Source organism: Carcharodon carcharias, chromosome 13, assembly GCF_017639515.1.
Source record: "Carcharodon carcharias isolate sCarCar2 chromosome 13, sCarCar2.pri, whole genome shotgun sequence".
In the NCBI taxonomy this organism is placed as follows: Eukaryota; Metazoa; Chordata; class Chondrichthyes; order Lamniformes; family Lamnidae; genus Carcharodon; species Carcharodon carcharias.
In genome coordinates this window covers 133665869-133689508 of record NC_054479.1, presented here as the reverse complement: position 1 = coordinate 133689508, position 23640 = coordinate 133665869, and the positions used below count along the sequence as shown (strand labels likewise).

At 43.0% G+C, this 23640-nt stretch overlaps 1 protein-coding gene across 3 annotated transcripts in view; it reads left to right on the top strand.

Annotated features, from left to right (window-relative positions):
* The first annotated feature begins 14809 nt into the window (after positions 1–14809).
* LOC121285874 (protein TASOR 2-like) overlaps positions 14810–23640 on the top strand; it is a 76707-nt gene continuing 67876 nt past the window's right edge. For all 3 annotated transcript variants that reach the window (XM_041202794.1, XM_041202793.1, XM_041202792.1), the window contains exon 1: positions 14810–15266. In XM_041202794.1, coding sequence (XP_041058728.1) covers positions 15197–15266 — 70 coding nt within the window. In that variant the 5' untranslated portion in view covers positions 14810–15196. The remainder of the gene's footprint in view (positions 15267–23640) is intronic.

Genomic DNA, 23640 nt, shown 5'->3' with positions numbered 1-23640 from the left:
TTTTAATGTGGAAATCCAGGCATTACTGTTATTGTTTCCCTGCTTCCCCCACACTAGAGGGTGCTCTGTTGCAGTCCCTGCAGACAGTAATCTTTAGAGATCACTTGCTTGGACATGAACTTTCCCTGTTATGCTGTAAAAAAAACCCGGTTCCAAAGAAAAGTCATTAATATTCACTCTGTTTCTCTCTCCACAAATGCTAGGCCTGAAAATTTTGTATTTGGGTAAAGTTAAATTCCTATATTATAAATCCAGAGATTTTTAACATTTTTTAAAAATGTCTTTATATTTGAGCTTCTATCATATGCATTTGTCTCAATCTTTATTTTACTCTGTTAAATTTACAAAAAGTGGATGATAATTTGTACAATTTGCTTCCGGGTTTGCTGTCTGAGAATTCTTCAATGTGATTGGCTGGTTGGCCTGCTTGATGACATCACTGTTGCTAGACAACTGGTGATCCCAAAGACTTGACGCCAAAATCAAACTAATATCGGGAAAGGGGAAATCTATGCAGAGAGATCTTTAGATCTTTGTAGGCAACTTTTAACGAAGTCAGTGGCAAGCCTCATCACTGAAGGCAAAACTGGGTGGATGTTTTAGGTCAATGGCCTTTCATTAGAACTGGAAAAAGTTGGAGATGTCACAGATTTTAAGCAAGTACAAAAGCAGGGAATAGCAGGAAGGGAGGAAGTAACAAAAAGGAAGGCCTGTGACAGAGTGGGAAGCGGGAGTGAGTAAGTGACAAAAGGGATGATGGTGCATGGCAAAGGCGGGTGCTAATGGGGTGCCAAAAGAAATAAAAGCTGAGTCTAGAGACACTGAAAATGACAAAAGCAGAATCATTACCAGAAATTGCTACCCAATGAAATGAGGGCAGTGGTTAAGAGCTGAAATTGTTGAGCTCAGTGTTCAATCCTGAAGGCTCTAAAATAATTCAGCAAAAAATGAGGTGCTTTGAGATTCTATCGAGCTTCATTAGAACAGTGTAGGAATGTGAGGATAGAGAGGCCAGATTGGGAGTGGAGTGGGGTGCGGAATTAAATAACATTAAATATGTCCTGTGAAACAGGAGGCAAAATCATGTGCTAATATAAGATCTTGGACCAGACTTTGCAGTAAGCAGTGAATAAATATTGATACCCCATTCATTCGCTTGCAGGTTTTCTATGGGTTTTTGCGCTGGAGATTGGGGTTATTAGAAAGCCATTTCAGTGCAGTACCCTTTACAAGAGTTCAGAGACTTGTGTGAACAGGACAAGCAACTGTGTAGCTCTGTGACTAATCAGGTTGAAGAACTTATTATTGAGCAGTGCAGTCTAAAGCAGGAAGTGTAAGTTAGAATATTTAGTTCAATGCTAACTCAGGTACAAAAAGCAAAATAAAGAGCAGAAAAGAAAGATTGGATTCAGAGGTAAGTAAAAGTGACAAAAAGGTTTTAGAAATTTTTTTTAGCTTTCCAATAATTAAAATTCTAAAGGAATAAGAATCCAGACTCATTTTCAGAACCAGAGAGGTTGTTTGTCAGTAATTAAGATTTATCAAGGTATTTAAAACTCACATAAACTTGAATCAACAAGCCCTAACCTTATCTCGTAAATTTAGTGGGTACTTATCACATAAGTGTAGTGACTTGTCCATTCCATGTGTTTGAATACAGAGAATCTCAGTGAGATGCGGAACCTGTGAAAGAGCAGGATAACTCATGGCAACTTCCTGATCACAGCATTTAACTATCCGTGTGCAGTCAATGGAGACTGCTGCCTGAGCGCTGATAATGTTACAAATTAGCTTTACCCTCAGTCCCAGCCCTGACTTATTGCACTGGTTTGGTACTTGAGCCAAACAGAGTGCACTAGGTTTGATGACTGACCAATGCTGAGCTGGCTGACCTCAGATGGGAAAACCACAATGACAGCTTGTGTTTATATAGTACCTTTAATGTAGCAAAATGTCTCAAGACACTGACAGCTTTACTCAGTGCCCCTGTGGCATAGGGAGGATTCCCATAGTCAGGCTTCCAGATATGAATTGCTAGCCAATGACTCCAACTAGACATATGCATAAAAATTGCCACATGGGGTCAGGTACCAAATGTCTATGATTGGCTTCACCTGAATTAAGATCTGTTTAGTGTGTTACAGCCTTACAGCTTTCCTGATAACTCAGTGTGTGAATGTATCCCACACTGTGATACCCAGCCTCAGTCCAGTTGGATACCGCCATGTGCTGGATGAGCTGGGGCAGCAGTATAGTCTGTAAAAGTGGTCATAGTTTATCCAGGAAGGAAAAGAATGCATTTGTAAAGGCCACTGAACACTTTTCAGTGATTTCTTTTTGACTGGAAAGCATACATGTGGATGCGTTGGATTCTGATGTAACGTGTTGCCAGAGTTCACCAGTAACGGTTATTGGCTTAGTACACAGAGGAGAAGAGTCATTTCTCTCTTAACTCTAAATTCACTTTATTCATGTCATTAGATCATCTACATATAGCTTATACATTCTGGTTAAATGTAGCCATGCAGTTTACAGCAGGTTATACAGTTTTATACCCAAAATTAGGATCTAAACGCACACCCACTAGGTTTCTCTGACACTCCCTGAGTGGTCACAGAATATAAAAGCTAATAGCTGAAAAGGGAGAGCTGATGCTGTCCAGGCGTTCTGTTCTCTCTCTCTCTTGCGTCTCTACGTTGCTGATGTAGGTTCTTCCACTTCTGCGATGGTTGGTCTCCGGAGTCTTGCTGCTCCAGGCCCGAAATCCTTCCAGTATTATACTGAATCTTATCTCTTCAAGCTGTGCTATCTCTCTCCCATTAGTTTAGGCCTGCTTTCCTGATCTGTGGCATATTCTCATTGGCTCTGTTCCAAGACTTGCAGTATCACCTCATTCCTTCTTTTCTAAATAAGGACTCATCACATTTCCTTTGTCTTCAAGGTGCTCAGCTACTTCAAAACCAGTTCCAGCCAGTTCAGCCCAGTGACTGGACTCAGGTTTCAAAAGTTGCTCAGGCCAGTGACTGAGCTCAAGTTACTTCAGGTCAAAAGTTGCTTTTGCCTGCGTCAGTAGTTCAGCTGCAGTCCCTGGCCAACAAATGCTTCTTGCCAGCTGAATAGTCTGTTAATACTTACCACTGACAATTACAGATGAAGTTGGGTGACAAATTGGAGGGAGTCTTGTGCTTGTAAAACTACCTTTGTATGACAGACCTCAGGAATTTTGCATTTTTAAACCAAATTGAGAGAATTCTCACTGCAAAGGAGTAAAACCTGGTAGACAAGTTATTGCAGAATCTAAAACTATTCCCCTCCCTCTATTCCACCTAGCAACAACAGGGCACAGGAGCCAAATTCACCATTTCCTTAAAGATCATATACAAGCAGAACCCTGCAGAGCTAGCTGACAGTTATTTGGAAAATTAAAAATAAAGTCTGAGAATATAACATCATCCGAGTGGTTTAAACAAGAGGTTGACTAACCAGAATTGTGTGTTCTTGGTGGTGTAGTTACAATCATGGAATTGTACAGCACAGGAGGAGGTAATTCGGTCTATCAGGTCTGTGTTAGCTCTTTCAAAGCGCATTCCCACTTTTCAATCACATTGGCATTTATACTGATGTTTAAAAGTGGCTTCTTTGTACTTGGGGCATTCCTACCCTGACAGAGATAGGAAGAAAGCTCTTGAGCAATAAATGATATTGTTGCACTGCATGTAATCAAATACAGAACAATAGCATGCAGGCATATTACCGTGTACCTGTACCAACCTCTGTAGCCAGTCATAAAGAGGTCCTTTCCTATTTACCCCCTTTTCAGCAGAGTTCTTCAGGTCTTTTGGAGTTACACCTTCTCAGCCCTTCCTACACAGTCAGCTGAGATCAGGAATCTGTCCTTACATCCTATTGCATGTCATGACACAGCAGTTGGTAAAGGCTGGGTTGTTTAAATCCCAGAGGGAAACTTGAACAACTGTCATAACCTTTATTTTCAATTGGTATGTTTGAGATGCAGCTCTACATTCAGTTTTTAATAAGACCACCTAGCCTCAAGAGGTTTTTAATATAAAACTAAATTAAACATTTATTAATTTAACCACAAATTAAACACATACATGTGTACAAATTACTACTATAATAACTTTTAAACAAATCCCCAAACTAATCACTCCCATGTATATCTTCACCAAGACTACAGTAACCCATAGACTTTAAACAGGCACCAAGCAAAGCACATTTGACCTTACAATTCAAAATGGGGTTCCTTTGCAGACAGTTGTAGGTTTACAGGCTGGTTACATGCTACATGCCTCTGACCTACACACACAAACTCCTTTTGGTTTATACCTAGCTTTCCCTTTGAGTGTAAATTTACCTCACCTAACAATAAACACTTTCATTCCATCAATTTTATTAGTAATATAAACACATCGCTTGGAGACTCCCAGTTAGGTGCAAGATTTTACTCCCTTCTTTTGAATGATTTATTCAACAAATGCAAATGTACACTTTACCTTTTAACTTCCTTTTATGTAATTAACATCTCAAACTACAATACATCAAAGCATCCAGACTAGTTGGCTTGAATCCAATTAAGACACACACACATACACGTTAATATCTCTTCATGACATGAACAACATACTACCAAATTTGTACAAACAGGCCAGCTGTGTTTTCAAAGTAATGTGCATGTGTGCATATTTATATTTGTGGGGGACACTCCCTTTGTTATTCCTTGAGCCCTGTACACGAAGAACTGTTCATGTGCAAGAGCGCAATGTAACAATCATGTTCCGGAGCTTTCTTTCATTGTTACTTTGAAATTAAGAAACACTGGTGCTGCTTCACATTTTTCTTCAGTGCCTGAGGCAGAGGGCTTCCTGTCAATGACTTCAAACAAAATAGAATTTACAGCACAGAAACAGGCCAGTCACCCCTATGTCAGTGTTATGCTCAACTAGAATCTCCCCCCACCCTACTTCTTAACACCATATCAACGTAACCTTCCATTTCTTTACCCCTCAAGTGTTTTCCTTGTCTTCCCCTAAATGCATCTATGCTATTCATCTGAACTATTCTATGTGGCAGTGAGTCACACATCCAAACCAAGTTGTTCCTGAATTTCCCATTGGATTTATTAGTCACCATCTTATTTGGCACAATTAAGATCAGGAAACACGGAATTGGGGATTGCCACGGCAGTCCCATTTCCCATTAAACTACGAAGTTTACATCCTCCAATGTGATAAGGTGATACTGACTAAAGGGGTTCTTAGTGCCAGAATCACAAGTGTCTATTCTACGGTGAAAATCATTCAGCAAACAATTTTACAACTACACATTACTAATAAACTGTTCAACTGTTGAGATCATTAATTTTTAACATCTAAACCCTTGGAAAGGCAAGGGGAATTAACACAAAATGCATTCAGAATACTGAATGGATCTGTAATGCTACAACGTTAAGTTCCTTAAATGTTAAACTCTTCAAAAACATGGAGCACAGTTTTTTTTTAACTTGTGTTTTACTTAAGTTAAAAAAAATCAATTTACTGCATGCCAAAAAGTATCAAATTCCCTGGAGGAATGCCTTTTCCTGCTCATGTACAATGTTGAAAAACAAAAGTGTGAATCTCCATCTAGAAAAGATACATGAAAAAATACTAATTACTAATTGGACTTGAGTAACAGAAATATCATTTATGATTGAAAATCAGAGGTTACAAAGTGCCAGGTGGCAGAGTTTTACCTCTGCTAATATAGGAAAACTAGCAGAACATGATTAAATATTGCATATTGGTCACAATTATCCAACGCCACAAACATTTGGCAAGTTGGAGAACTTAAAATCAATGGCACAAAGGCATGGCCAACTTATAGGTTTCTGTAGCACTTCTTGTTAAAATCTAACTTTTTGTTCACTGCATCATTATAAAACCTGAGGGGAGTGTTCCAAGTTCATATCCCGATAAACAATCAAACTGGAGTCCAGTACTGATGTAATATGATTGGCAGCTTTCACAGCACACCTTCTGAAATGAAGGAGGAGTATTCTCATTAATCTCTACCAGCCATATGAAAGTGACTTGAATGACACTGCCCGTATGATTAAAAAATAAGTTACACAAGACAGCAACACGTGGCCAGAACAAATGGCAGAGGACTGTTTGGGTGAGTAAACCATTCCTTATTTTACCCCATCTATATATTATGTACATATCTATCAATATGTGTGTGTGTATAGTAACAATTTATTGACCTTGTACAGATATCTGGTTTTAGCATTGAGAATAAAATATAGAATTCATATATGTTACTTAGTTTTCCTCATTAAAAGAAGATACTCCATAGAGAAATACGCATATCACAGAGTAACATTGTCTATTCACTCGCTATCAATTATGGGAACATGTCACAATCTCTGTAGTTAAAAAATACCTGTCTTTAAAATCCATTTGTCTGGTGCTGCATTATGATGTTTTTCATGCTGCTCCATCTATATTCCAAAAAGTATACCTCTACTTTAAAATAATTGGTACAAGATCCAAAGGGGCAATGGAACATTTTTTTTAATACAGTGAGTTATTATAATCTGGAATCGTCGTCATCTAAGTGCCGTGCTGAATGGCACCAGGGTCTTCCAAACCTTCCAATCGTTGCGACCATAAATGGTCTCGTTGTTGGATTTCTGGTTAAGCCAATCCTTAATGGTGTCTAGCTGTGTCCTACACTGTTGCCCTCTTGCTTTTCTTCCATTAATCCTTCTGTTGGCGGGTAGGCATGCCAACCCATCTGCACAAATAACATGTCCAAAGAACTTTTATCTTCTCAGTACTTCTTCATTAGTTCTTTTCTCCACCCAGCTAACCCATAAGATCCTTCTTAAGCACCACACTTCGAAGCTGTTGATTTTCTTTTCTTCCTCTTTCCCAATGCTCCAAGCTTCACATCCATAATTCATTACTGACATAACATTTTAGTACACAGATTTTCATTTGAAGATTCAGGCTGACATTTCTTAGGATTTTGCTTAATTTTGTTAAACATTTTTGGCTTATCCAATCCTCCTTTGGATTTCAGATTTGGACATTGGATGTTACTGTGCTTACTAAATAGTTGAACTAATTGACGTGTTCTAACTTGCATCCATTTTCTGTGATGTTGCGTACTGGAATGTCCTTTAACATTACCATAATGTACATTTTCTTGCAGTTGAGTGGAAGCCGTATCTACCATTTTACTTTATGAGTGTATTGATTAATATTTGCAAGTATTCTGCAGTTTGTTGCTATAAATACGGTGTCATATGCATAACGGATGTTGTTGATGACGCTCCCTCCTACCTTATACCATCCACCTCTCCAATTCCTCTAAGAATGCAATCACTCTATAGGGAGAAGCCATCTGGTGAGAGAATGCAGCCTTGTTTAAATCCTCTTTTGATTGCTTTCCAATCACTGAGTTCATTCTCATATTTGATCATCACTACCTGATTCCAATAAATATTCCTGATGAAACGAAAATCTTTCCGGTTGATGTTGATCTCTTCCAGCATTTTCATGAGAAGATTGTGTTGGACTATATCAAATGGTTTAGTGTCATCAATAAAACGTAGGTAGAGCTCAATTTGTATTTCAATGGCTCTTCTTGCAATGTTCTTAAAAGATAGATTGCATTTTGTGTTCCTTTAGCTTCTACAATGCCACACTGAGTGTCTTAAATCTCTGGTTTAATTTTCTTTCTCTTTCTAACTTTGGCCATTAGGATTCTAAGGATGATCTTTACTACATGACACATTAGGCTGATTGTTCGATGTATCTCACATTCTATTGGGCCAGGTTTCTTTGGCGAAGCGATAAAAATAGGCTTGGTTTGATCTTCAGGGATAATGCCAGTGTTGTAGATCTTGTTGGTAATAATAGTTTTTCAGTTCCTAGTCTCCTGTTATTTCATTTGTCTCAGTGCTTCCCGTTCTTCATTTTTTCATCTTCTTTAACGCCAACTTTACCTCTTCTCACAAAATTTCTGGGCCTATATCTGGTCAAGGTCCTCTGTCACCATCATACCATTCTTCTATGTATTTATTCCACATTTCTCTGATTTTGTTCATTTCCATTAGAATCGAACCATACTTCGCTTTCAAATGTCCACTAGAGCTACAAATTGTTCTCTTCCTGAAATTTCATTAACAAGTCGGTGAATTTCCTGAGGATGTGAGTTTTTCATTGTCTCAATTGAAATGCATTTGTCAATCAGCCATTGATTTGCCATACTCTGCTTGAAAGGATGGTGGAAGTGGATTCAATTGTAACTTTAAAAGGGAATTGAATAAAGCAAAAACATTGCAGGGCTATGAGGAGAAAATGGGGGGAGCAGATAACTCTTTCAAACAGCTGGCACAGGGACAATGGACCAAATGGCTTCTTTCTGTGGTGCAAGTCACCTTGATTGCCTGATGAGGATATGATGTTGACTTTGGCAGCAAAATTAGCGTAAACATCAGCTGCCTGGTAAGACAGCAGCTGCATTATTTCCTCAAATTTGGTTGGCTATAGTAGAAGTTTCAGATGAAATGTGGTAAGAAGGTGTGTCAATTTATGGAAATCTGTGTGGTGGAGTTCAAAATTAGAATCTGTAAGTAAAAGGTAGACCTTAAAAATTCAATTAAAAAATTCAGGGAAAGCTTCTTTACCCAGAGAGTGCAGGTTCAAATGTGAAACTCACTACCACATAAAATAGTTTGAGGCAAATGAAATGGGGGTGTCTTTAGGGGAAGCTAGAGCGTATGCTGATAGGATTAGATAAAATGGGGTAGGAAGGAAGCTCATTGGGGCAGAAACAGTGGTACAGACTCGATGGCCCAAATGGCCTGTTTCTAAATTCAACATAAGGTTGAGATCTGCAGCCATGTAGTGAAAGTATCCCTTGTCCATTGAATTAATTGTCTAACAGTCTGATCCATCTTGAGAGGAAGTCTGAACCATAGCCATTTGAGGAACTCATGCTATTAATATTTGTTCTAACGCAACCTTAGGAACAAATTTAGTAGAATCAGCGATATGGTGGCAGATGGCCTGCATCATTTCAAGTGAGCAGGCACAACAACTGGGGCTTCCTGTTCAACTCAGCGTTATGTCACATCATCAGATATTATAAATATAAGATCTCACCTTGGCTTGAAGGAAGCAAGGACTCATTTGACTAAGTGGCTTTTGAAGCTGACACAATAGGAATATCCATTGAAAGGCCTAAGGTCAGAACAGGAAGTTCCAAGACTTAGTGTTTGTTACAAAATTTGGGAAATCTGAACCACAAGTCTTTTCAGGAAGTCACATTACTTGTTTTTGCACAGTCTGAGGAACAAAGTTGCTGCTGCTAAATCATTTCTAAACTTGTAAAGAGGCAAGTCAGGATACGCACCTGGAAAGGGAGATCAGCAGAACAAATTTTCTTAATCCTTATTTGACAGGCTACTTCCATTGTAACGGTGCTTATATATAACTTTATGGCTGATTTCCAAGCAAGCAAGGGTGGATCAAACTCTCAGATTATGAGTGCATAATTAGGTAGGTCATTGGTCATCACGGTAATTTTAATCACCATTTAGGCCCCACACTTGATAGGGCGGGGGTCAGTAAAACGATCCCAGATTGGATTTACTATTTGAGTTAAGCATTATTGCCCCACAGCTGGTTTCCTTTTCAGTTATCGGCCAGAAAAACCTAATGCAAATATTAAATTTTCTTGGAGCGATAGGTTGCATTTTCCACAGTTCATTCATATTCACAGAGCATCCAGAAAGTAGGAACACAATAAAAGTGATAAAGTTTATGAAAGCCACTAATGCGTATCGGGGGAGGCAGTGGCATTGTCACTGGACTAGTAATCCAGGGACTCAGGGTAATCCTCTGGTGACCCAGGTTCAAATCCCACCATGAAATTTGAATTCAATAAAAAATCTGGAATTAAAATTCTGATGATGACCACGGTTACCAATTATCATTTAAAAAAACCCACCTGGTTCACTAATGTCACATAGGGAAGGAAATCTGCTATCCTTACCTGGTCCGGCCTACATGTGACTCCAGTCTCACAGCAATTTGGTTGACTCTTAAATGCCCTCTGAATGGGGGCAATTAGGGATGGACAATAAATGCTGGCCTAGCCAGCGACGCCCACATCCCGTGAACGAATATTTAAAAAATGATTAAGTCAGCTTATTCTAGTGATGACATGTACTAATTTTTGTTTATGATTGATAGTTGTTTGTGGCATTTTCCGCAATCATTTATACTTCCTCATCTCTCCTGGGAAACATAACTAACAACATCCAAAGTTAGCTGCTATATATATTGGGTACGCAAGAGGCAGTCACATAGAGGGTTTCATCTTGGAAGTGGGAGGAGTGTTTGGAGACTCTTCCCGATTGCAACCTGGGTAACAAACTCAAAAGATTTTCCAAGAATGGAAAGAAAGCTTACAAGGAAGGCAATCTGATTTTCTGGAGCTAGAAACTTGCTGGTGGTTTAAAAAGTCACAAATATGAATTCATAATAAATGCCTCAAATGGGATGAAATATTCCACATGAAATGTTGTAAGCTTAAAGAGGAATTGGACCTGATCCAAAGTAACCTTGACATTCTCAATTCTATGTTGTTTGCCTCAGTCATTTGTTCGATCTCACTCCACAGACCCATGTAAACTAGATTAATTCCACCTAATCCTGGAACAAATGGTAACTCCGTTGTTAATGGAAAACCATTGTGGTTCCTGGAATTTCTCTAATCTCAGAGCTGAAAAGAACAAACTAATGCCTGGGAGACTGTACTTACCATTTATAGACCAGAAAAGGGCCATATCAGGCTACCCCAGACATAGGACAGTCATAGCATCAGTGAAAGTATTGAAGGGAGCTTGTCTCTTTTACTGATTTATTTATGGAAATGGGTATCACTTGTAAGGCTGGCATTTATTGCCCACCCCTAGCTGCCCTTGTGAAGTTGGTATGTAGGTGTTCCTCTTCAATCGTTGCAGTTCACGTGGTGAAGGTGCACCCAGCTGCTGTCAGGTAGGGAGTTTCAGGATATTGACCCAGCGACAATGGATCAGAAAACACATCCTGATGCCTGAACATTGATGTGTGCGTGTGTGTGTGTGTGTGTGTGTGTAAGATGTGCCCTGAACTAGGGGTATTTTTCCACATTCAGTTTTGACTACTGTATTGTTCCCACCTGAAGAGCTAACTAATTTTCTCGATCAGGTCTTAACTGGTCTGCTGGAAATTTTCAGCTGTCATCTCGATTTTCAGCATTTATGTTTTTTCAATGTTTATGCTTTTTCTGAAAATGATTTTGTATTCCAAAGGTATTTCAATGATAAATAATGCTTTGCTCTTTGTCTCCCACTTTATGATGTACACTTTATGCAAGTAATAAATTTGAATATGTGAATGTATATTTTCACACACAGAATTTTGCCTACCGCTTCCAATTCTAGTTCGCCTTACCTCCCGTTGAGATAAAACGTTACAAAAATCCGTGACAAGATTTAAAATGTAAAGGTGCAATGTAAACATTAATAAGGCAATCTTATTACACCAACAGTTATTTCTTACAAATTTGTCTCAAGCTCCAGTAATTGGCAGTGTGCTGTGAGCGTTGGATTAGTCAAGATTAGAGATAACAAGGGGGCACAGCATGAGATTTTCTGCAGTAGGTGAACAGAGTAAGATGCAGAGCTGGGCGATGTCATGGAGGTGGAAATAGGTGATCTTGGCCCCAGAAAAGTTAAACATGGAACTCACCACCACAAGGAACAGTTGAGACACCTAGCATGGGGGCACGGGGGTGGTGAGGGGGGGGGCAGTGCAGGAGGAGAAGAAAGGAACAGATAGATACGTTGATGGTATTAGTTGGAGAAATGTGGGAGCAGGTGAAGGGTAGGAGGTTCATTCAGGTGGAGCATAAACGCTGGCATGGAGCAGGCCAAATGACCTGTTTCTGTGTTCATTGGATGGAATCTAATGTAGGCAATGGGGGTCTTGCCAAGTGCCCCATGTCATCTCTGTTTAGGAAGGTCCGCTGAATTAAGTGGCAATTAGCGGCAGGTCTTCCCATGGATCAAGGACACCGGGGTGGGGTGGAGGGGGGGTGCGGTGGTGGAAATCCCACCCCCTGAGAGCTGCTGGCCAATCAGAGGTCAGTAGCCGTGCATGTCTCGGCAGCGCTTCGGAGGAACCCACCCAAGGCCCAAGATCACTGAGGAACTCTGAGCACAAGTGAATGATGGAGGGAGGGGAGTCGTGAGGTGGGATGGGGTGGGGGTGTCACAGGGGAAGGAGGTTGGCAGCAAGGGCATGGGTTGGCTCTCAGTGGGCCACCTTTACTGACGCCGGGTCCCTCAATCAGGCACTGAGTGTTGGCAAATGAGGGACCCTCCCCAGCCCCGGAAGATTTTTGGATTTCCAGTGTGGTGAGTCCTCCGCTTGGCGTTGGGTAAATACCAGTGGCCGTGCAATGAAACCTGAAGTGGACACAATTGCCTAGTTAAGGGCCTCAATTGATGGTGGGCTGAGAAGGCCATCCATGAGACTTCCCACCACAGACTGAATCGGCCCTGTCCCGCCTGATCAAATTCCCTACCTGGCCCCAGAATTGCGGGGGTGGGCACTAAATCCCATCCATAGAATCATCGCAGAACAGAAGGAGACTGTTTGGCCCATCAAGTCCATATACTGGCTGGCTATTACTTATAGGTACTAGCCCATCCACCCTTAAGTGGTAAATTTGCATTCATGAAGGGGTGCTTTCCCTCTCTGTATGTGGGGGTCGACCATTTCATGGAGGGGTTTTGAGCGGGGTGGGGGGGGGCAGGGGAAAGAGGGTGGAGATGGATGATAACCTGAAAGAAAAACAAAAATTGGTGGAAAAACTCAGCAGGTCGGACAGCATCCGTGGAGAGAAAGACAGAGTTAACGTTTTGAGTCCACGTGAATCTTCTTCAGAACTAAAGAGAAGTATAAATGTGGTGAAATATATACTGTTTAAGGGGGTTGGGACAGGTGAAGCTGGATAGAAGGCCAGTGCTAGGTGGAGGCAAAGAAGAGATTGCAAAAGATGTCATATGTCATAAACAAAAGTTCAAAGGGGTGTTGACGGTGGAAATACTGGTTAAAGGAGGTGCTAATGGTGACATTAAGGGTAGAAAGCAGGTTGAGCAAGTGACAGATGGCCCTAGAGCCCGGGGGGTGGAGGTGGGGGGGACAGTGTAGGAAAAAGATCGAAATAGACTAAAAGGTGGGGATAAAACAATGAATGGAAATAACTTTTTAAAATAATAATAATGGAAATAGGTGGAAAATATATATATATAAAAATTAAAAAATAAATATAAGAAAAAAGGGGATCATAAAGGGGGTGGGGATGGAGGAAAGTGTTCATGATCTGAAGTTGTTGAACTCAATGTTAAGTCAGGAAGGCTGTAAAGTGCCTAGTCGGAAGATGAGGTGCTGTTCCTCCAGTTTGCGTTGAGCTTCACGGGAACATTGCAGCAGGCCAAGGACAGACATGTGGGCATGACAGTAGGCAGGGTGGAGTGTTGAAATGGCAAGCGACAGGGAGGTTTGCGTCATACTTGCAGACATTCATTGTTTCATCCCCACCTTTTAGCCTATTTCGATCTTTTCTCCCACACCATCACCCCACCCCACCCCCACTAGGGCCATCTGTCGCTGGCTCATCCTGCTTTCTATTCTTAATGTCACCATTAGCACCTCCCTTTAGCCAGTATCACCACTATTAAAACCCCTTTGACCTTTTGTTCTTGACATCTTTCACAATCTCTCCTTTGCCTCCACCTATCTCTGGCCTTCTATCCAGCTTCACCCGTCCCACACCCCCCCCACCTCACCCCACCCCACCCCACCCCAAACAGTATATATTTCACCACATTTTTACTTCTCTTTAGTTCTGAAGAAGAGTCACACGGACTCGAAACGTTAACTCTGTCTTTCTCTCCACAGATGCTGTCCGACCTGCTGAGCTTTTCCCACAGCAATTTTTGTTTTTGTTTCAGATTTCCAGCCTCCGCGGTATTTTGCTTTTACATTATACGGGTGACGACCCGGTGCACTTTCGGCCCTGCCGCGATGAGATTCTGGGGAGGGTGGTTTGCCATCTGAGGGCTCAGGTGGGCTGGGGGGGGTCACAGGGGAAGTAAAGCGGTCAATGCAAAAAAAAGCTGCCGGATGCTGGAAATCCCAAAACAAAAACACAAATACCTGGAAAAACTCAGCAGGTCTGGCAGCATCTGCGGAGAGGGGCACAGTTAACGTTTCGAGTCCGCATGACTCTTCAACAGAGCTAAGTAAAAATAGAAGAGAGGTGAAATATAAGCTGGTTTAAGGAGTTGGGGGGAGGGGTGGGTGCGACAGGTAGATCTGGGTAGAGGGCCAGTGATTAAAGCGGTGGCGATTGTGACGCGATCCTTGGAATCCCACTTGAAGATAAACACAATGTAACAACGTAACTGCAAAAAAGGCAACACCGGCGGCCAATGGATACATTGTAGCTGCAGCCAAGGGAGCTCCACATCTCTCACTCTGTCTAAACTTCTCGAAAAGTTTAAAAAGAAAAAAAAAAGTTATGTTTCCAAAAGCTAAAACCCCAGACTTTCCTTCTCGTTGCTTAAGTGGCACGAGAGGCTTTCCCAATGACGGCTGAGCCGCATTAATTCGTAAAATGAGGTCAGCAGGGTTACATTTTCTTCAGGAAGTCCTGACTTCGCTCTTCCTTTCGCAATGTCAGATTGCGCACCGAGCTTTCTCTTTCTTTATCCCCTTCCTGATGTAGTGCTTCCGCCTCGCCACAAGAAGCCAGGACGTTGCACGTTATCTGCCGTCGACGGCGCAGAAGTTTCCTCTGATGTTTATTTATTTCATAATCTCTATCCATGATACAATTTTCATCACGTTTCTTCTACCTGAGGTGCGATCCCTCTTCCTCTTCCTCCTCTTCCTCTCTCCCCGGACCATGTCGCCGCCCCGAGCAGCTTTCTCCTGAGGGCACCTCTGCTTCTTCCCCGATGCCGATTCTTCTCACGTGGAGGTTTTATTAAATTGCCCCCCCAAAAAAAAACAAAACCCCGACAGAAATAAAACTTCCCTCTCCGGCCGCAGAGAGGACGCGTGAAAACATGTCTTCTCCTCGCCTGTCGCCGAGCGGTGAGCAGCCACGTCTCCCAGCTCGGGCTCCTTCTCCTCCAGGTGAGTCCCCACCGTGGACGCTAAGATCTTTCTTATTAATAATAATAATAATAATAATAATAGTGATAACTTTCACCTTTATCGTACTGTGCCCGCCAACAACATGTTCCCTCCCTTCTCCTCTACCAGGCCATTAAAAAAAAAGTTGCATTGTACCTCATCAATCAGTGTCAGGAATATAGTTTTTTTTTAAAAATATATATCAAAGGTTGTTTCAATAATTCAACAGTTGAAAATAAAATAAACCAAGACTAATGTGGATCATTTGAGCTATCAGGTGAAATCGAGGCAGTTTTGAGAGTAGTTGTATGTTGTAGGGATGGTTGTGTAAACCTTTTGTCCCTTCTCCCAATTCTATACATAAAGTTAAGGCTTTAATGAATTCCATCGCTGTACAACAGCCATTTAAAAGTCTTGGGCTATACTTACTCTTTGATATTATTTATTGATGCTTTTATTACTTGGTAACAAATGAATTGACTTCTTTTGGATGCCCTCCTCCAGAGGTGATGCTCAGCACTATCTCTGGTAGAAGGGCATAATGTGACAGGTTTACATAGGCACCTTCCATTGCAAGTGTGGACCGAGGAATTTTATTAGGAAAATCTACTATTTTAAAACCAGGCCTGGATTATGTCAGTGCCAATCCCCATTTGTTCAATTCACCTGAAAAGTAATGTTGATCTTCACTTCCCAAGGGAGATAAGCTACTTTTACAAATATTCTATTTCTTCGGGACGAGAATATACAAAGACCCACACAGGTGTACTTATGCAAGGATTGACCAATTGCACCGCTTGCAGTTAATTGTGAAGAAACCTGAATTGTCTAATCCACAGTTTCAAGAGTTCCCTCCCTAACGGCATTGTGGGTATACCTACACCATGTGGATTTCAGCAATGCAAGGCCACAACTCCCCACCACTTTCTTAACAATACTTAGAAATGGACAATAAATGCCCAGCATCGCCCACATTCCATTAACAAAAAAAAAATGAGATGTATCAACTTTGAACTCGGGTATTCGATTCTCTGATCAGAGTTAACTTGCTTAGAACTATGCTGTTTATGTCTTCAATGTTTTATGAGGGTTAGGCTGTCTCAGTAGCAGCTTTGCGAGTCAGAATGTTTAACCACACCTCCCCCCCACCTACCCTTGGAATTTCAGCACATGATTGGGGCTGACATTTAAGTGCAGTTACTGAAGGAGTATTGTATTGTCAGAGGTGCCATCTTTCAGATGAGATGTTAAACTGGAGTCCTGCCCCCCTGTTCAGGAGGTGTCATGGCCAACACTTGTCCCTCAAATTGCCTCACCAGAAACAGGTTAACCGGTTACAAATATCACATTGTTATCTGGTGAACCTTGCTGTGCACATTTTGGTTTCTGGATTTGTCTAGAAAATAAGTGCACTTCAAAAGCAATCATTGATTGTGAGCACTTTGAAGCCCTTTGAGAAGACATGAAAGGTACAGTATAAAAGGGGGTTGGGGGAGAAAATACTTCAGTTTGTGCAAGTTCTTCCTCTAAGTATTTTACATATCTAATGTGGTATATAAATCCATGTAATGTGGAACTCGAATCATTGCATTATATCGTGATTTTTTAATCTCAATCGATACTACAGAGGTGAGGATGATAATTAAATGTAGTGAGCTATATAACTTCCAGTAGATGGGGTTGGAGAAAGGAAAGAGGCAGAGTTACTAGTTAGAGATGTTGTAGCACTATAACATAGGGGTTAATTAGAGAAATGGACCAAAGGGAATCCATTTTGGATTGAACTGAGGGATCAGTCAACCTAATAACAGAGGCTAGGAATCCTGTGGTGAGTAACTTGCTCCCTGACTCCCCAACCACAAGACACAAGTCAGGAGTGTGATGGGATACTCTCCACTTGCTTGGATGAGGGCAGCTCCAGCAACACTCAAGAAGCTTGACACCATCCAGGACAAAGCAGCCCTCTTGTTTGGCACTTGACAGACAAACATTCACTCCCTCCACCACTGATGCACTGCAGGAATTCACCAAGGCTCCTTGGACAGCACCTTCCAGACCCATGACCGCTAACATCTGGAAGGACAAGGGCAGGAGACACATGGGAACCCCACCTCCAAGCCTCTCAACATCCTGACTTGGAAATATACCGTCGTTCCTTCACTGTCGCTGGGTCAAAATCCTGGAACTCCCTTCCTAACCGCTGTGGGTGAACCTGCACCACATGGACTGCAGCGGTTCAAGAAGGCAGCTCATCACCACTTTCTCGAGGGCAATTAGGGATGGGCAATAAATACTGGCCTAGCCAGCAATGCCCACGTCCCACAAATGAATTAAAAAAAAACAATGAAAAGCAAATTGAGGATGAAATTTAGGTGAGAAGCTTGTACTAACAATACAGTTTTGATTATAGATTGTAATTACCTAAACGTAAATTGGGATAGAGAAAGGTATGGTCAGAACTGTATTCTCAGTCAGTGTATTGCTATTCCAACCAGGGTGGAAGCAAATAATGTCTGGAAATAAAATAATCTTGACTAGATTAAATAGAATGAAAAATTGGCAAATACAACTGTAGATAAATGTTTCAAAATTCGGGTGTGCACTTGACTCAGCGTCGGCAGTCCCTCCTGCAAGTGGAGTTCGCATCCTGTCCAAACTGGAGAAACCATTTATTGTCCGATATCTAGCTAATCTTTGTGTAACCTGGGAACAGTTATGTGTATTTGCAATAAATACTTTGAGCTTCCAAGTATGGACATCTTTTAAAAACTCAATCATGGGATGTGGGCATCGCTGGTTAGGGCAGCATTTATTGCCCACCCCGATTGAACTTGGGAAGGTGGTGGGCAGCTGCCGACTTGAACCACTGAAGTCCACGTGGTGCAGGTACACCCACAGTACTGTTGGGTAGGGAGCTGCAGGACTTTGACCCAGCGATAGTGAAGGAACAGTGATGTATTGCCAAGTCGGGATGGTGTGGAACTTGGACAGGAACTTGCAGATGGTGGGGTCCCCATGCATCTGCTGCCCTTGTCCTTCTAGGTGGTAGAGGTTGCGGGTTTGGGAGGCTCTGTCGAAGGAACCTTGGCAACTTACTGCAGTGCATCTTGTAGATGGTACACACACTGCTGCCGCTGTGCGTTGGTGGTGGAGGGAGTGAATGTTGAAGGTAGTCAATGGGGTGCCGATCAAACGGGCTGCTTTGTCCTGGACGGTGTTGAGCTCCTTAAGTGCGGTTAAGAGCTCCTTAAGTGTGACTTCATGGAGGCTGAACTAGCGGACCGTCTCACCGAGCTAGTGGTTGCATCCACAGCAATAGAGGCATACCAGACGGATCTCTTAGAGAAGCCTAAGGTGTATACAGTGGGCCCCTTGCTCAAAGATGGTTGTAAATTTGGGGCTATCATTGCGGCCAGCAGAGTTTACAATTGCAATGTACTGCAAATACCATAGGTACATTGCGTAAGGATTCTGGGTCCAGGAAGCTGTGTAAAAAGCGCGGGATCTTACATATGCCTAAGAGTTGCCCAGCATTTAACAACATCCGCAGAGCTTGCGGTGTCAGGGGTCACTGGAAACGTCTGCGTCGGAAAACCAAGCCTGGTGCGACTGGTAAGAGTCATGACAGGAGTCAGGCAGACCTTTCACACCTTGGCAAGTTTAGCAGTCGCACTCCACATCACAACGGATACATCCACAAGGTTGTAGATGAAGCCAACCTCAGTGGTGATGATGATGATGATGAGAGTCCAAGTCTGAGTAGGTGGCAGGAGTAGTTGTTTCATGTTGTCAGTGTCACTGAACACATTGAATCGATTATTCTACTGTAGGAGTTTGCATCTATACGTGGTCTGTGTGAAGAAGGAGGGAATGCACAGGCTCTGGGCAAAGCTTGATACAGGTGCCAGTGCAAATATTTTATGTATACACATACTAAAGGGTATGTATCCGGGTAAATGGAGAGCCATGGTAGTGCTGACAAACACCCAACTGACCACGTACAATGGTTCATTGATTCTGTGTTTAGGGTCCATCAAGATTAATTACAAATATAACCAATCAGAGTGGAAGTCCCAAGTCTCCTACATCGTCTGAATGGATGGACCTCCAATCACAGGACAACAGGCATGCAGGCTTTTGGCCCTGGTAATGATACATGGCATTGGATCATCGCCACAGGAACGAGCCAAGCATGGAGGATAAAACAATTCAGTCTGTCGAGGATATCCTATCGGTTGTATCCTGCTTCGACAGGATAGGTAGCTTTAAGAGAGACGCTATGATACACCTTTGGGATGATGCCACACCCACGATGACCCGACCTTTCCTACCTCATCTGATGACTATCCCTGCGTTTGGGAAGCACAATGTAAGATATGATCACCATGCATGGGAAGGCGGTAGAGAGACGTGGCGGCATTGAAGAACGTTTGAGGCACCAGGAGACTCCTCTTGAAGAAAGGAATCAGGAACTTCAGAGGGCTTCCCAAAGAGGGAAAAAGAGTGAAGTGTACAATAAGAGACTCTCAGGCACAGTGGACAGATTGCTGATGGAGTCTATACGCATTCTGCTCCCACAGAGAAGAGTCCATGCAAACTTGTTTCAGATATCAAGAACTGTTCTGTTTCCAGGTCAGGCCGTTTGATTCCAGCCACCATTACGTTACCATGACTGATGGGTCTACATGATTCTCTTACTGTTTTGTACCATGTACATTTATCTCCTATTAACTGTTGTTGAGTTGTGTAGAGTTAACTTTTAACTATTCGAGGGGAATATGTTTTTATTTGGAGTAAATGGGGAATGTTGCAGTATGTCTTTTAAGAGGTGCAGTTATGTTGGTTAACGTACAACAGTATAAGGGATGTGATGTAACGTGCCGTGTGACTCCTGTATGTTAGCAGTCTAAAGAAGATGCAGAACCATCCTTGAATAAAGAATCCATGGGCAGAATATTGTGTGTAATGAGTGTAAAATGACGTGCGATGATGTTGGGCGAGCGTCCCGAGCTCATCGCGCGATATTTCAGTCGGCGGGCGCACTTGGGAGTCGGAGCATTGCCTGCCATTAATTAAGTGGCCCATCAAGGCCCTTAAGAACCCAGTTGATTCAAATTTTTAGCTGCCCGTCCAACTGTTGGGTTGGTGGGGCGGGCGAAAAGGCCAAGCGGCCTTTGCATTTTTGGCGAAACCTCATCCACGGGCGGGATGAGGTTTCGACCAGTGGTTTTAAAAAATTAAATTTAAAACTTTTAACACTCGCTCATATTTAACATGCCCCTGCTCACGTGTCAGAGCCACATTCGTTATTTTCAAAATCTTTGTTTTTTATTGTTAAAAATCTTCAGCTCCCTGAGCTGGCTCTGAGCCTCGGGGGGCTTTTACTGCGTGCATGCACACACTCGCACGCTCGCGCTTCTCCCCCCCACCCCACCCCGGCAGCCCGGCCACAGCGACATTCCTGGCCCATGTTATTGTGTTACTGACCCTGTCTTGAGAGTGGTCAGTGCCCTGTGCATAATAGCAGCTGTCACAGAGTTAACAAACACAACAGGCAACCATCAGCAAACCAGGCTGCTGCATCTCAACTGGGAGACCAACAATGGGTCCCACCTTGTTTGTATAACCAGAGTGTGTCAGATGCTTGGAGCCACACCCTCTTTCCCTGCAACAGACTCAAAAACTTGTAAAAAGCTGGTTAATGCTAATCATAGGTCAAAGTATGACGAAGGCTGTTACTGAATGAAGTGTCCTGCAGTGGATCAGGTGAGATTTTGCATATTTGATGAAGTTCCTGGAAGAAAATTGGCTTTGCATGAGCAGATATTAACAGAGCGCTCTGTTGAGGCACTTGGCTAGTTAGGGGGAAACGGCTAGCTCATCTTGAATTGTATGTAACAGAAACAGAAATACCTGGAAAAACTCAGCAGTTCTGTTGAAGGGTCATGAGGACTGGAAACGTCAACTCTTTTCTTCTCCGCCGATGCTGCCAGACCTGCTGAGTTTTTCCAGGTAATTCTGTTTCTGTTTTTGTTTTGGATTTCCAGCATCCGCAGTTCTTTGCTTTTATCTTTGTGTTGAATTATATATAAATCTTTAGTAAATATTTTGGATGTGCTGGTAGCTAAGATCTTCAAGGTGAAAGGTGAACACCTTGCAATGGTCAACCTCGATTGACGGGCACCAAGTCTACCTTGGTGAGACAGTTCCCCTCCCCCGCTGGTAAGCTACGTGGGAGTTAGAGGATACCAATCCTCTTTGAAAAGTGCTTTAAATTCTGGAACGGGATGAAACTCACCAGCTTGTTTTTTTTTTGGTGGGGGTGGGGCAGTGGATTAATGTGAGTTAAATCCACCCTTTTATCTGGGTAAAAGAAAGCTTTTGATCTTTGTAGCCAGAATCTCGTTTAAGTCAAGGGGCTGGATTTAGTGGAGCCCCCCCCCACCCCCACCCACGGAATGATGCTGGGTGAGGAGGTCAGGAGAATTGGGTGGGAGTACCCACATAGGAGTCCTGATTCTGGGAAACATGTCACCACTTAAGTTGTGAAGGGCCCAATGCAGGAAACTCTCCCACCATCGACAGGAAGGCAGTTAGGCTCAATAATGAGCTGCTTAAAGACAATTATTCCCGAGTCCACTGATATTTAGTACTTTGGAATTTACTGGGAGTTGCACAGCTTTCCCATGCCTCCTGATGGCTGCCAGGCAAAAAAAAAGGGGGGGGCGGGGGATGCCGCTGAAACCAGCTCCAGCCCATGCCTCCAATTCCCTGCTACCTTGGGCGGCCCGCGTCCCACCCTCCCTCACCTGCGCCCTGGGACTCAGTGTAGACCCTGGGGCTCGACCGTGGTGCATTTCCGACAGCAGCCACTGCCCCCGATGGCGCTACCTCCCGGCAGAGGAGAGCTGCTGGCCACTGATGGGCTGGCACCTCTTGGGCAGCGGGGTTCTCCGGCCCCACCCTGGGGGCTCGATCGCGTTGGAGGCCCGCGTTTGGGCGCTTAATCGCGCCGGGCCCTCCCCCTTGTAAGCAACATGGTATTCCCGCTGGGTTCTGCGGCCGGTGGGGGAGGGGCCCACAGCACTGCTCCAGTCCCAGATTCTCGAAAATGGCCGGACCTAGTAATTGTGTAATGTGGAGGGTGAGGGGTATATGGAAGGGGATGGTCCCAACTGATGGCTATGCATCTGTCATGATTTTCCTCCATCGTTGGGTAGTGCACCAGGCTAGGTCCTTGACAGGATAGGAGGAGGAGACCCTTTTTCAAATTTCTGTATTCATCCAGTATAGAATTGGCCTCAGCAGTGTTGCTGCCGCAGATAGATAGCAAGCCACGAGAGCTTCACCGTTATTATGCATGAAGAGTGCCTAATAACATGAGGTAATGATGGCTGCCAACACTCCCTGGAACTATCTCTGGACAATTAGTTATTCATTGCCATGGGGAGTGAAGAGAATTAAAAAAAAAAATTCTACCGACCCTTGGACCCTGTTCACCTTGTTAATGTACACTCCTTATTACCAGGAGTGGTGAACTGTGTTCAGGGATGGTTCAATATGCTACCACAGGCAGGCATTTTAAAAAAAGTGAGACCAACATATAGGCATTTATTAAAATTGAGTAGATGTAAACACATTTAATATTGTGTGACCTCGAAAGCTCCACACTGATATTTCTTTCAATTTAGTACAAGACCCCCATCCGTAAGAGACATTGGGGTTAGGGTTACCTGGAAACTCAAAATAAGATGGCACCCTGATTTGAAAGTTAATAATGATCCACAGTTTTTGTCTTCCTGGGCTGCTTTGGTCTCGTTGATCCAGTGAAAACTGTGGGTGACAGTCAATTAAATAGACATTGTTCCATTTTACTGTGACACTAGGGTGTACCATGTGTACTGAGCGTAACAATGTTTGGGAGATTCAGCTTCTTCTGATGAATGAAGTCTGAGAGATCAGAAAGCGAGAGAAGCAAAGGGCTTCAAGCAGGGGGTCTTTGACAATCCACCACCACCATCACCACCTCCCCCCCCCCCCCCCCACCCCCTTCGGGGTCATGGGAGGGGGAGGAGGAGAAGAGTGTATACGGGTTGGCAGGACTGTATAGAAACTGGGTTTTTCCAGCAATTTTTGTTTTTGTTTCAGATTTCCAGCATCCGTAGTGTTTCGCTTTTATCTGGCGTAGAAACTCGCTCTGGGAGGCTTGTTAGTCAAACAAAACGAGCCTTATTTACACAAGAGCTTCCGTGGCTGCTGGTATCCAGCCAGCCCCTCATACAGACATTTTCCTTGCTAGGAAACCCCTCCTTAGGATTTATTCCACCCCCACCCCAGCCGTACTAGCTGCACATTGGTTGAACAAATCATGTGA